Source organism: Eulemur rufifrons, chromosome 23 (genome assembly GCF_041146395.1).
Source record: "Eulemur rufifrons isolate Redbay chromosome 23, OSU_ERuf_1, whole genome shotgun sequence".
NCBI classification, from domain to species: domain Eukaryota; kingdom Metazoa; phylum Chordata; class Mammalia; order Primates; family Lemuridae; genus Eulemur; species Eulemur rufifrons.
In genome coordinates, this window is record NC_091005.1 from 14,977,742 (window position 1) to 14,991,912 (window position 14,171).

A 14,171-nucleotide genomic window follows, 5' to 3' on the forward strand; every position below is an offset into this window, starting at 1 on the left:
TCTTAGTAATGTAAGAGACAGTATCTTCAACACTTTTATAACCTTTCACATATCTGGCTTAAACAAAATCCAGAAATAAAGTTGAGTATCTAAAGAAGTGGTGGTTAGTTGCAGGAGTAGAAAACCCACGGACCAGGTTCTTTCACAGATGTGTTTTATTTGTCCTGTACAGTGTTTAAAATTACTTTGAATTTGCTACCAACATATGAAAATCAAGGGACTCCTTGTAGAAATGTGGATTTCTAGTTTCTCTTAGAAAAATCAGATATGGCAACACTGGATCTACATTTCTGCATAGCAGTAGTAGACTGTCTGCAGGCTAGGCATGCATTGTCTTTTTCTCCCTGTTTCCAACATGGCCTGCTATAGGCAATTACCCATATATGACTATTACTTGTGTCTTCCCTTCCATCGTTGTAGGTTCCTTGAAGTTTTACTTCTTTGGAGAAATTTATTCATAGGTTCCTTAGAGCTCTTGTTCATATTGCAAATAATATCCTTTAAAAATTTTAATAGCCAGGCACGCTGGCTCACACCTGTAAAATCCTGGCACTTTGGGAAGAGGAAGTGGAGGATCGCTTGAAGCCAGGAGTTTGAGACCAGCCTGAGCAACATAGCGAGACTCTGCCTGTGCAAAAAATAGAAAAAGTAGCCGGGCATGGTGGCACATGCCTGCAGTCCCAGCTACTCGGGAGGGTAGGGTTGGAGGATCACTTGAACCCCAGGAGTTTGAGGTTGCAGAACTTTGATGATGCCACTGCACTCTAGCCTGGGTGACACAATGAGATCTTGTCTCAAAAAAACAAAACAAAACAAAAAAAGTTGTAGATATATGAAAATATAATTGATTTTTAAATATGCCTATCCTACCTAGCAACATTACTGAACTTGGTTCTAAGAGTCTCGGTAGACTCCATTGTTTCCATATAATGAAAACTATTGTCTGCAAACATTGGCAGTTCTTCCTTTTCCATCCTTATATATGTTTTCTTACTATGCTGTATAGGTAGTACAGTATTAAAAAAATAGTATGTATCCTTGTCTTGTTAAACCTTAAATGCTCTACATTATTATGGATAGATATGGTGACTATCATACATTTTAGGAAGACACTCATTATCACATTAAGGAATTTATTTATTTTTTCTGTGAATTCTGTATGAGGACACATTAAGGAATTTAAAGAAAATTTTATGAGATGCTTTTTAAGTACCTGCTGAAGTAATCATGGGCTTTCTTCTTTTGAACTGTTAGTGTGGTGAATTATATAAATAGGTATTCTAATGATATACTCCTTGCATGTCTGAAATAAACTTTACTTGGTCATGATGGTTTTTTCTTTTACATTGCTGGATTTGCCTTGCTAATATTTTAAGTTATGTTTTATCTTTAAAAAGTACTTAAGCTAGTACTGTTCCTTAAAAAGACTTGGAAACAATGACCAAAGCAGTAGCAGTGAGCACTCTTAAGTCTAGATTATGGTCTCCAAATGCCATTTTACTCTAAAATAGTCAGGGCCCTTTGGAAAGATGGCTGATCCCAAATCCAGGGTAGGAAATTTGCAAAATAATCTTGAACCATTTTACTATGCCAGAAAGCAAGAAAGACTATGAAGGTCCTGTCAAAAGGTTTCATTAATTATGAGAAGAGATTATCATGCCCCCAAATGAGGCAATTCATGCAATAATAAGAATAGTTGTAATCAATTGAAACATACCAAGTAAGTCTATATCCATGAGATGATAATAATATTTAAATAAAAAACTTCAAAAACTTCATTGGTCATCTTTGGAGGATACTATAGAACTAACTCATTATTTTGAAAACTGGTCAACAAAAGGAAAGAAATAAAGATTTATCTTGCCTTTTCCTACCTATAATTTCTTCTAAAGGCTCAATGATGTATACAGAGAAGTTGATTCTTAGAGCAGTAATTATAATATTACCATTTTCAATCCGTGATGATTATCAGTGCAGCTAACGTCACAAAAGAGAAGCAATGACCAGAAATAAATATTATGTGCTTCCTGATGAAAATTCATACCACCACCTAGGATAAAGTGGTATATATTTGCAAAATCAAATCAAAACAAAACAAAAATCAAAAACTGAAAAACTTGAATCTGAACAAGGCTCCTTAGGTTTATAACCTAGAGAAATTCTTGTCCAGTATACAAAGACACATGGATAAGAGTGTTCATTGCAACAGTGTGTCTAATAGTAAAACATTGGGAGCAGTCTGCTTGTCCTCAAAAAGAGTAGGTTAGTTTATATTCACAAGTGGGATACTATATACCAATGAATGTGACTGAATTAGAGCATCTTGTCTTAATGTAATACTCAAAGATGTTGAGTGAAAAGAGCAGGAATACAGTATGATACTTATATAAAGTTTAAAACATTCAAAACCACTTGTCTCTACATGTATAGTAAAAACATAAGGCATGGCAATAACGAGCAGTAGTTTGGGATTTTGGTTACTTCTGGGCTGAAGAGAAGAAGGGACATGAGATTGAGGCACAGTATGGAAAGAGCTTCAGTTGAATTTGTAGTATTAAAAAATTTAAAACAGACTGGGCCTGGTGGCTCATGCCTGTAGTCCTAGCACTCTGGGAAGCCGAGGTGGGAGGATCGCTGGAGCTCAGGAGTTCGAGACCAGCCTGAGCAAGAGCAAAACCCCATCTCTACAAAAAAACAGAAAGATTAGCCAGGTGTGGTGGTGTGTGCCTGTAGTCCCAGCTACTCAGAAAACTGAGGCGGGAGGTTCACTTGTTCCCAGGTGTTTGAGGTTGTAGTAAGCTATGATGATGCCACTGCACTCTAGCTGGAGTGACAGAGGAGATTGTCTCAAAATAAATAAATAAATAAATAAGTAGGGTGAAATGTTAAGATTTGATAAAGCTGATTGGTGAGTCAATGAGTATTATATGATTTTTATGTATTTTGAGTTAAATATTGTATAATAAATTTTCTTGAGAAAAATGGGATTCAATAGGAGTATCAGGTTTTGGGGCATTTTTTTTTTTCCTCTGATAAAAGAATGAAAAAATAGGCTCTGTTCTATATAGGTTTTATGTTACCAGGCTACATAGTGGTAAAGCAGTTATAACAAGCTTGTTTTTCAGAAATGTATGTTTGTGTGTGTATGTATGTATTTGTATGAACTAGGCAGTTGTTTCTGAATATTAAAATGAAATAAAGGTAACTTTTTAAAAGACCAATCAGTTGCAGGTCCATTAATGTTTATAAAATTTTAGTTGTATCTTTTCATCAAGGTGAATATTCACATCATAAAGCTCCAGTGTTAAATTTAAAAGCAAATGCAGATGTGCATTTGACCTTGTGGGAAACTGTTCTAAAACATAACAAAATGAGTGCACCTTTTTTTCTAAGGGCAGCTAGATTAAACATTGATAAAAGGCAACTTTTGTACTTGCTTTAGGAAAGTGTAAAAAGGCCAGAAACCTAGTAAAGTTGTCTTTTAAAAAATTGCTTTGAAATTCAAAGAAAATTGGAACATTAAGAGTCACTTAGAAAAATTTTATAAAAATTAAATTGTCAGCCCCTACCTCAAATCTTCTCCATGAGAATATCCTGGGGATGACCTATATTTTTCAAAACTCTCCCAGGTGATCTGACCAGTCAGGTTTGGAAACCACTTCTTAGGCACTGCATTTGCTCCAAAAGGGTGCTGATAACTTCAGTCTCTTAGGCTCGTTGCTATAATGGCTTACTAGAACCTTCTGCTGAGAAGAGTTTAGAATAAAAGTAAAAGTTTTCTGTTAACTGTATGGGGTGTGGATATAAAAGCTGGACTGTTTACTGTAGTCTTAAAGCATCTGCTAGATTTGTGGTTAGAAATGTTTCAGGTGGGTTTTCCAGGTAGCTTTAAGTGGAATAGCAGTACTGGGTAAATTTGAGTTTGTTACCTAAGGGGCAGATATATTAAATGATTTCTTTTTTCCTTTTGTTCTTTAATGTAGTAGCGTCGAGTTGTGTTTTTAGAAATTGCTGTTCAAAAATGGCTGCCTTTTCCTCAGATGCACCCCCCATCATTGTACTTTCCACCCCAAATTTTATCTTTGTTTTTCAACATTTAAAAACTTTGATAACATTATTAAACATGGTATATTCTTGGCACTGTTACTGGGCTCTTAAGTATAAAGTGTGATCAGAATTGATCCTTCACTGGAGGGTATATTTTAGGTGCCATTTCCAGTCATAAAACCTTATGTTGTCCCTCAAATTTGTCCTTCAGAAAACTACAGCTTGTTTTTTAAGCAAAGTTGCTGTACAAATGGTGAATATTATAAAGAATTAATTTAATATTTATCTCTTTAAGTTTTAGTTTTTCTTTTTGCTGTTTAGTTTTTAGGTAAGTTTTACACAAATGTCACCAGAAACAGCAAATTTTGTTCACCAGTCACTGGTGACTTTTAGTGTGACTATCTTAAAACTTGGCCCTAAAAATACATAAGTAATATTAATGCCTGAGAGTATGCCCTACCCATTAGGTGATCTTAATAAAATATTTCTGGATAATTTATTTGTGTATGGCCTGGGGTTTGCCAGAAGCAAGATTGATTCAGTAAGGATGTTGAAAACTTCTGTGATTATCTGATTCTTGGAGCATCTTCTTTCATTATTAAAATATTTATTTATAGAATTATTAAATGGGAAGATTGGAAAAAAGCTTCAGTTTGAAAAAGAGTAAGCTTTTTCCGATAATATTTTAACTCCTGATTTTCTCATTCACCCTAGCAGTAAATTTTTTTTTTTTTTTTTTGAGACAGTCTCACTCTGTTGTCCAGGCTAGAGTGCTGTTGCGTCAGCCTAGCTCACAGCAACCTCAAACTCCTGGGCTCAAGCAATCCTCCTGCCTCAGCCTCCCGAGTAGCTGGGACTACAGGCACGTGCCACCATGCCCAGCTACTTTTTTTTATTTTTAGTTGTCTGGCTAATTTCTTTTTTTCTTTCCTTTTTCCTTTTTTTCATTAGAGATGGGGTCTCACTCTTGCTCAGGCTGGTCTTGAACTCCTGAGTTCAAACTATCCGCCCGCCTCGGCCTCCCAGAGTGCTAAGATTGATTATAGGTGTGAGCCACCATGCCCAGCCCCTCTCGGTAAATTTTCTGCTGAAATTGTAAAAATGACTTTCATTAACTTCTGTTTCAGAAATTGTTTTTAATTTAAATTGAATATATAGACAAAAGGAAAGGGTTGTTACTTAGATAATCGTTTTTCAATCTCCCATGGCATTTAAGCTTTCTTGTTTGATCCTTGGAGACTTCTTTGAAATGCTTATGATAGTGTAGTTAATCAGCTAACTTTAGGTGTGTTTTTTTTTGTTGTTGTTGTTTTTGTTTTTTAAGACATAGGGTCTTCCTTTGTCACCTGGGCTAGAGTGCAGTGGCGTAATCATAGCTCACTGCAACCTTGAACTCCTGGGCTCAAGTGATCCTCCTGCCTAAGCCTCCCGAGTAGCTAGGATTATAGGTGCTCACCACCATGACCAGCTAATTTTTCTTATTTTTTGTAGAGATGGGGTGTCGCTGGTCTCGAATTCCTGGCCTCAAGCTATCCTTCCACCTCAGCTTCCTGAAATGCTGGGATTACAAGGTGTGAGCCACCATGCCTGGCCTATATTTTTAATTTTTAAAAATTTTTTGTTTTATTTTATATTTTTAGAGAGATGGGGTCTCACACTGTCATCCAGGCTAGAGTGCAGTGGCATGATCACAGTTCACTGCAGCCTTGAATTCCTGGGCTCAAGGGATCCTCTTACCTCAGCCTCCCCAGTAGCTGGGGCTGTAGGCTTGTGCCACCATGGCCAGCTAATTTTTTAAATTTTTTGTAGAGGTGGGTTCTCACTCTGTTTACCAGGCTAGTCTTGAACTCCTGGTCTCAAGTGATTCTCCGGCACTCAGCCTCCCAAAGTGCTGGTATTATAGGCATGAGTCACTGCACCTGGCTTTACGTGTTTTTTAGTGCAGGTATATTGAGAGAGCAATTCTTAAATAGCTTGAAAAAATTATATTTGTAGAACTGTTTTACTTTCCTCAATTTCACATTCAAACTTATTAGATAAATTCATAATGGAAGTAGTCTGATGTAACTTTCACTTCCTGTGTACACAGGTCTCCATTTGAGCCTCTTTTTTTTTTTTAAATGTGTGATTTTAAAGGAGAACATGTTTTTGAAAACTCTTTTTAGATAGTCTGACTTTTGTATGACCTTTGAAAACCACTACTCCAGAAGGAATGTTTGGCCTTTTTCATGTTTGTCAAGATGGAATGATAAAGTATATCAAAGTGATTGTGAAGGTTATTTAAGAAAGGCCAAGGAGAGAGACAAACTATTTACAAGGACTCTTAAGCCCTAAGAAACTATTTCTATTAATAACAATTAGGTAAAGAAGAAATCATATAAAACATTTTAGCTTAATTCTGCTACTGAGTTTTCCTCTGAATATTTTTTCCTTTCTTTGTTTGATTCCTAATCACTCGCCTCTCCTATAGTACTTGGATCAAGCCCTAAATGTACTTGGTTGAAACACTTTCCGTATTATATTAAAGTTAATTATTCTCTGTCTTGTTTAATTAATTATACATTCCATGTTTAGGACAGTTTTTGATACTTTGATGTATTTCCACATACTGAGTTTTTTGATTTCCAAAGTAGGAACCAGACCTTAAATACATGAGTTAGGTGCCTATTTAATGTAACATAGGGATAGGTTTATTAGTATCTTATTGTAATACTTGACTAGTTTGTATTTGTATGAATCTGTAGAGAACTAAAGTAAAACTCACAGATGATTTGGATGGCAAATATCATGGGACCTTGACAAAACAATCTGTTCCAGAACTTGATTACTATTATCAAGATAGCCGAAGGTCTTAATTCTTTGCCTTTTATTTAGGCAGCTTGATGATACAGGTTTGTACTTTACTTTAGTCATCTGTATATTCTGGGTTAAAAAGATTGCTTTTCTAGATTGTGTAGCAAGTTCTTAATGTCTTTTTCTTTTTTTTTTTTCTTTTTTGCAGTTGGAGTGCCTCAAGCTTATCGCTTCTCAAAAATTCACAGACAAACGCATTGGCTATTTAGGGGCAATGCTGCTATTAGATGAAAGACAAGATGTTCATCTTCTCATGACCAACTGTATCAAGAAGTAAGTCTTTTACTTTTTTTTCTTCTAACAACAGCTTTGTTCTCTTAGGTCTTCTAATGACATCAATACCTTCTATTTGCTGATTTGATATTTACTGTCCAGAATGTATTTGAATTGCTCTTGGTTCAGTAGCTTGTAGGCAAAGAAGCTGAGCAAAGGATTAAAACTTCTATAGGGGATAATCTTATTAAATGTAGGTATTGCTGTGTATCTTCAGGCATAAAAACACACATTACTGATAAAATAGACATTTGGGCATTCATAGAAAAGAGAAGTATTGATAAAGTCTGGGCTTTTTGTTTGTTTGTTTCCAGGACTTTGACTACTGTAAATTATGAAACTTTACATTTACTTAAAAATTATCAATGTATATTCTGAGTAAATACCATTTAAAAAAATAAAAGGAAAGGTCTTGCTTGTTGGTGATCTAATCCATCTGAGATTTAGGTTCATGGATTTATATCTTAGCCCTGTGAATTTTTATGTATAGTCTTTTTTTCTAATGGCTGATTTACTGATGCACTACTTTGTTTGTTTAACTCGCTTTACAAATCAAGGAATACTTGCTGTATAGAGAAATGAGAGGACCTGAGCAGAGAATTTGCTGTTCTTCCCAGTGTCCTTCTTAGAAGAATTTTCTGTTAGAAGACTATAGGAGTTCTGATGGCCTTTAAATGGTTTACTATAAGTTTAATCTCCTTTTCAGACTTCTTTTTTATTTGCGATATTTCTGTATTTGACAGAAAGTTGAAGCCCGGGGATAGAGGAGATCAAATTTGTGGAAATTAAAATTTATACTTTTCTGTGGTAAATAATGCCTTACTTTAAATTTTTCCAATGGGTATTGAAAAATTCCAAAATGACAGTTGTGATTTGGTTGTAATGATAAAGTGTAGCATTTAAATATGACAGTGAGTCTGTGAACGTAATTTGGAAGAATTTTTGGTGTTTGGCCTTGAAAGAAATATTAATAATGAAATTATGAACTTGATTCATTTTTTTAACAAATACTTATTGCATGTCTGCTATATGCCAGGAGTTGTTTGCAAGTACTCCTTATGTTTGGAGAGTGGAGAAAAATGGGCAGAAATCCTTGATGTAATGGAGGGTATATTCTAGATGTTCAGCATGATTCTTGGATACTTTACTCTGGATAGGCCTTTAAGAGAGTTTTCTTTAATTTTAGTTCTTGCATGCTCTGTTGCCCCTATTACTTAAGCTTTCAGTCACATGCTGATAATTTGGCAGTTCTGCCTGGCAGCAAGTTCATGTTAGAGAGTTAATACCAAACTTAAATATAGGTTTGTACCTTGATAAAAATTGAAGAATGAGGCACATAGGTAGAGAAGATATCTTTGTGTTTAATTTTAAGGAGACCCAGCCAAGCCCCAAGTGAATTTAGGAGTTAGATACTTTTTCAGGTAGTTGGGAAATGATCTAGCACTTCATTCCAAGTTTTGTATCTTTCAGTTTTTTTGTTTTTTCTTTTTCAATCTGTTAATGAATGTGGTCTTTTTCTGTTTTGTTTTTTGGTTTTGGGGGGTTTATTTCTTTGTATTATAGGGCATCATAGTGTACTAATAGTTTTTATGCTTAATTACAAATGTTTGTCTCATTGTTCATTGGCTTAAAACAACTATTTAAGATACTAAAGATCTTGGAATTAAATCCTTAAAAAATTGGATCTGATTAGCCGGGTGTTCTGGCACGTGCCTGTAGCCCCCCTGCTACTCAGGAGTGTGAGGCAGGAGGGTTGCTTGAGCCCAGGAGTTTGAGGTTACAGTGAGGTATGATTGCACCATTGCGTTCTATTAATAGCTTGGGTGACAGAATGAGACCCTATCTCAAAAAAAAAAAAAAAAGGGATCTGTTATTTTAAGAACTTTTATTAAAATATCTATAATCATTGAACGATGAATGAAAAGTTAACTAAATATTTTTGGAAGCTGGGAGCCTAGATGATAAAGCCATAGTTAGTACTCAAGCTTTGTTTTGCCAGTAATAATTTTTTATTTTATTTTATTTTTTTGATACAGAGTCTCACTCTGTCACCCAGGCTAGAGTGCAGTGGCATCATCATAGCTCACTGCAACCTCAAACTCCTGGGCTCAAGCGATCCTCCTGCCTCAGCCTCCCAAGTAGCTGGGACTACAGGCGCGTGTCATGATGCTCTGCTAATTTTTTTATTTTTAGTAGAGATGGGGTCTTGCTCTTGCTCAGGCTGGTCTGGAACTGTCCAGAGTTTCTGCAGCCGACAGGGCTGAAAACAGGGTGTTGTGTAGGAATAAGAAACGAGATAATAGAGGAGAAAGAGTGGGGTCAGGGCACTCAAGGCTTTCTAGACTAAGAGTCCCGAGAGTAATTTCTCACTTGTATTTATTTAAGAACAAGACGTTTCTATGCCAGCAATCTCCTTGGGTCACCCCAACATTTCTACGCTACCCCAACATGGAACTACTGGGCTCAAGCAATCCTTCCACTTCAGTCTCCCAGAGTGCTAGGATTACAGGTGTGAGCCACCACTCCCAGCCTTACCAGTAATTTTTATGTTAAATTATTTAAGTTGGTGAAAAGTAGCAAACCTGGCTAATTTACACTTTACCTTCTTTCTTCATTCTACGGTGAAGATTAAAACCATTTATTAATTCATTTAAAAATACTAATAATGAGTTCATTACATGTTAAAATATATAACATTCTTTATGAAAAGTAAGCTATTTTCTAAAACAAATATTCAATGTGAAGAGTGGCATTATTTTATGTTTTTGTAAATCTGTTGGAAGGTAGTTGGATGCTGGTATCTGCTTCTACATTCAATTTCTTGTGTTATGTTGTTCTGATTGAAGTAGATGAAGAAAGTCCAGCCTCTTACAGATAATATAATTAGAGAAGGGTATTTTAATAGCCTTTTCACATAATTATGGATATTCTTCTTTGATACTATACTAAAACTTAACAAATGATAGTTCCTTAAAGGTTAGGTACAATGTGGAATCTGAAACTGTATCAGGGAAGTTTTGGTACTTTGTTACATTAAAACCCTTTGGTCTTTCTTGGACCTTGAGTGAATCTTTTAATCATGCATTATTTTGTATCATCCTGCCTAGGTCATTTGGAAGAAGCTGGTTTACTGAGTTATGGAGATCTTCCAAATGTTAATACATTTCATTATAGAATATTATAAAATCACATTGCTTAATATTGCCACTGATCTCATCAGAAAAGTCTTTAAGTATTAAGTAAGGTAAACTGTCAAGCTCATGTTGGCAATACAAGTTTTCCAAAATTCTAGTTTTCACTTCAAAACCCGAAGTAATAAATTCTGTGAGTTGTTGCTCTTGAAGTATTAGGTTTACTTGGCTTTTTGTCTAGAAGATGTCTGCCAAATACCCCAATTTTTTTTTTTTTTTTTTTTTTAAGACAGAGTCTTACTCTGTTGCCCTGGCTAGAGTTCCGTGGCATCAGCTTAGCTCACAGCAACCTCAAACTCCTGGGCTTAAGCAATCCTTCTGTCTCAGCCTCCCGAGTAGCTGGGACTACAGGTATGCGCCACCATGCCCAGCTAATTTTTTTTTATATATATATATTTTTAGCTGTCCAAATAATTTCTTTCTATTTTTAGTGGAGACGGGGGGTCTCGCTCTTGTTCAGGCTGGTCTCAAACTCTTGAACTCGAGCGATCCATCCGCCTCGGCCTCCCAGAGTGCTAGGATTACAGGCGTGAGCCACCACGCCTGGCCCAAATCTTCATAACCATAGTTGTCTTGGTTATTTTTCAAATAAAACTGATGTTCATTTTAAAGCAGCATTAGCTCAGCTTGCAGGTGAAACAAGTTCACAAGTACTTTTCTCTCAGACTGCCATTTTACTTCATTATGCAGCAGAAGTGATTTATGCATACTTCCCATTTTGTCACACAGAATATTGAGAAAATGTACACTCAAGAGTTGAGATTTAACAAAACTAATAATTTTTACTGCTTTGCTATGGGCAGTCATAAATGAAACTGCATTTTTTTCTTCTTTTGTTTTAATTACGAGAATATGGTAGTGGATACAGTGACTAGTACACTTTCGTGTCCGTGCCTTGATTTGTGTTAATGCACCAGCAGTTTTTCTCACCACTTCTTTTGCACCATCAGTGCAAATGTCAACACAGTTGACAAATAATATGTGAGGATTATGAAAAGAGCTTGAATTGCATGGACTCTCTGAAACAGTCTTGGGGACTTCCAGAGACTCGTGAACCACACTTTGAGAACCACTGGACTAAAGGATTCTAAAATGCTCTGAAAGCTAGTGAAGGTAGTGTAACTTAACATAATAATTCAGTTTCTGAATAGCAAGAGTTGATTATAATACATAGATGAGTTTAATGGTTCAAGATTTTAATACTTCACCTTTTCTGAAAGTATGCTTCCTGGCCGTTTTGGAAGTAATTTTATACAGTAATCAATGCCTGTTAGAAAGATTTTTGTGTATGTATACCACTGGATATGGGGGTTCACTATAAATGTCTAGCTTAGTTTGTTAAAGGTGGTTTTATTGACTCATTGTTATCATTAGTAATGGACAGTTACTAATTTTTCTTCTTTTGAATAAATAAAAGTGTAAAAATTATTTAATGTAACATCAAGCTAAAGCATAAGGCTGAATGTGGTGGTGGCTCACGCCTATAATCCTACCATTTTGGGAGGCTGAGACGGGAAGATCCCTTGAGGCCAGGAGTTCAACACCAGCTTGGGCAATAGTGAGACCCTGTCTCTACAAAAGATTAAAAAAACTTAGCCGGATGTGGTGGCATGTGCCTGTAGTCCCAGCTCCTTGGGAGGCTGAATCAGGATTGCTTGAGCCCAGGAGTTGGAGGTTGCAGTGAGCTGTGATGACGCCACTGCAATCTAACCCAGGCAACAGAGTGAGACCCTGTTAAAAAAAAAAACAAAAAAACCCAAAACAAAACCCAAAGCATAAGACTACAGGTTTTAACAGATAACTAAATTTCTGTCATGATGTTTATGTCATCTTAAATAAGCTAGCATAGATAGTATTTTCCGATTTTTTTAAAAAAAGGATTTTGGTAAATGTGTATCCTTACCTTTTTTTTTTTGTGGTGAGTAGTCGAGCTGTTAAAAATCTTTTAAAGACAGAGTTTTCCGGCCGGGCGCGGTGGCTCACGCCTGTAATCCTAGCTCTCTGGGAGGCCGAGGTGGGCGGATCGTTTGAGCTCAGGAGTTCGAGACCAGCCTGAGCAAGAGCGAGACCCCATCTCTACTAAAAATAGAAAGAAATTATATGGACAGCTAAAAATATATAGAGAAAAAATTAGCCGGGCATGGTGGTGCATGCCTGTAGTCCCAGCTACTCGGGAGGCTGAGACAGGAGGATCACTTGAGCCCAGGAGTTTGAGGTTGCTGTGAGCTAGGCTGACGCCACGGCACTCACTCTAGCCCGGGCAACAAAGTGAGACTCTGTCTCAAAAAAAAAAAAAAAAAAAAAAAAAAAAAATAAAGACAGAGTTTTCCTTCATATTTTTATCATTGCCAGCTTTTACTTTCAACCGTTTGTGGAATTTCTGAAGTGGGTGTCTTTTAACATTCAACAGATAACATGTTGTCCAGTTTCTGCCACTTTGGTTTTTGGAAGCATTGGCTTGTGAGCCTGGAGGATGGACTGTCAATCCATTCACTGTATTGATAATTTTTTTTATACCCTTCTCACGGCACATTGATGTATTGATAATTTGTAATAAAGTTGGAATAAACATTTTCTGCAGCAAATAATCCTATTATTTTCATGATTGGAGAAATCTTGAGTCATTCTGAACTAGTTTGTTAAATTGTGACGTTTCTTCATGGGGAGCATCAGGGAGAACATGTTTGTTTCTACCTTCTACCTTTTTTTTTGCAGTGATCTCAATCATAGCACGCAATTCGTACAAGGGCTAGCACTTTGTACCCTGGGCTGCATGGGCTCCTCAGAGATGTGCAGAGATCTTGCAGGAGAGGTAGAGAAGCTCCTGAAAACCTCCAACTCTTATTTAAGAAAAAAGGTAACTATTAATGAAAACAAATATCTGTTTGGATTAGGGGGTATTATGGAGATGAGAAAGTAGATTGCTTATTTTTGAAAGCTCTAATGATAATATAAAGTCTTTTTCTCTGTGTAGTTAAATATATTTTTAAATGGTTACATATGAATCTTGATTCTTATTTTTCAAGGAAATGATTTATAAACAAACAAATGTTACTGGATATATTCTAGGTGGTGTACCTAATTACTTCCTAAAATTGTCTGATTCTAAACAGTATTAAAATAAAGTGGATTATGAATAAATCTTTATGAATTTACTTTTATCCTAATAATTAGTGCCCATGTCATTTTATTAATGCCTTTGTTTCTCTGGAAGGGTAGTTCTGTTGGAACCTAGATAATTATTAGGGAATGATGTAGAGCCCACTTTCTAACATTTGTATGTCTGAGTGGGATAGTGGTGGAAGAGAATTATCTTATTCTCTTACCTGGTTTTGTTTGTTAATCTAAATACATTATTGAGTTTTTAAAAATTGTGATTGAACCCTAAAACCTCTATAAACAAGTGTGTAGAATTTAGAAATCCAAGAAATGAACACACATCTGTCTGGTTGGCATTTACTGTGCCTCCGTATTAATGGTGCGAGAGAGAGGTGTTGAAAGGGCCAAACCATTTCCCATGATGGCTTCAAAGTTAAAGTCTTTCCTTAGTTTGTAAGCCAGTCCATTTTCTTAAAGAATATGTGAGCTGCTCTTGTTCAGAGCCGCATTATTGCATTAAATGAAACATTCCTGCAGGTTAGGAAAAAAACCCATGTTTTCCCCTTAATGTAACATGGGTGAAGTTAGAAATCTTTTCTTGTTAATCTTTCTAAATTTTTATGGTATTTGACTCAAACACATAGTAGTTATGGTTACTTTGGGGGATAACCAAAATCAGTTTTTAAATGGACTTTTCTTTCCAGTGAA

General features: G+C 36.0%; 1 protein-coding gene across 2 annotated transcripts in view; it reads left to right on the forward strand.

Moving 5' to 3' along the window:
- Positions 1–14,171, forward strand: part of AP1G1 (adaptor related protein complex 1 subunit gamma 1) — a 69,260-nt gene that overhangs the window by 19,144 nt on the left and 35,945 nt on the right. For both annotated transcript variants that reach the window (XM_069456727.1, XM_069456728.1), the window contains exons 3-4: positions 7,049–7,173; positions 13,080–13,221. In XM_069456727.1, the coding sequence (XP_069312828.1) occupies positions 7,049–7,173; positions 13,080–13,221 (267 nt within the window). The remainder of the gene's footprint in view (positions 1–7,048; positions 7,174–13,079; positions 13,222–14,171) is intronic.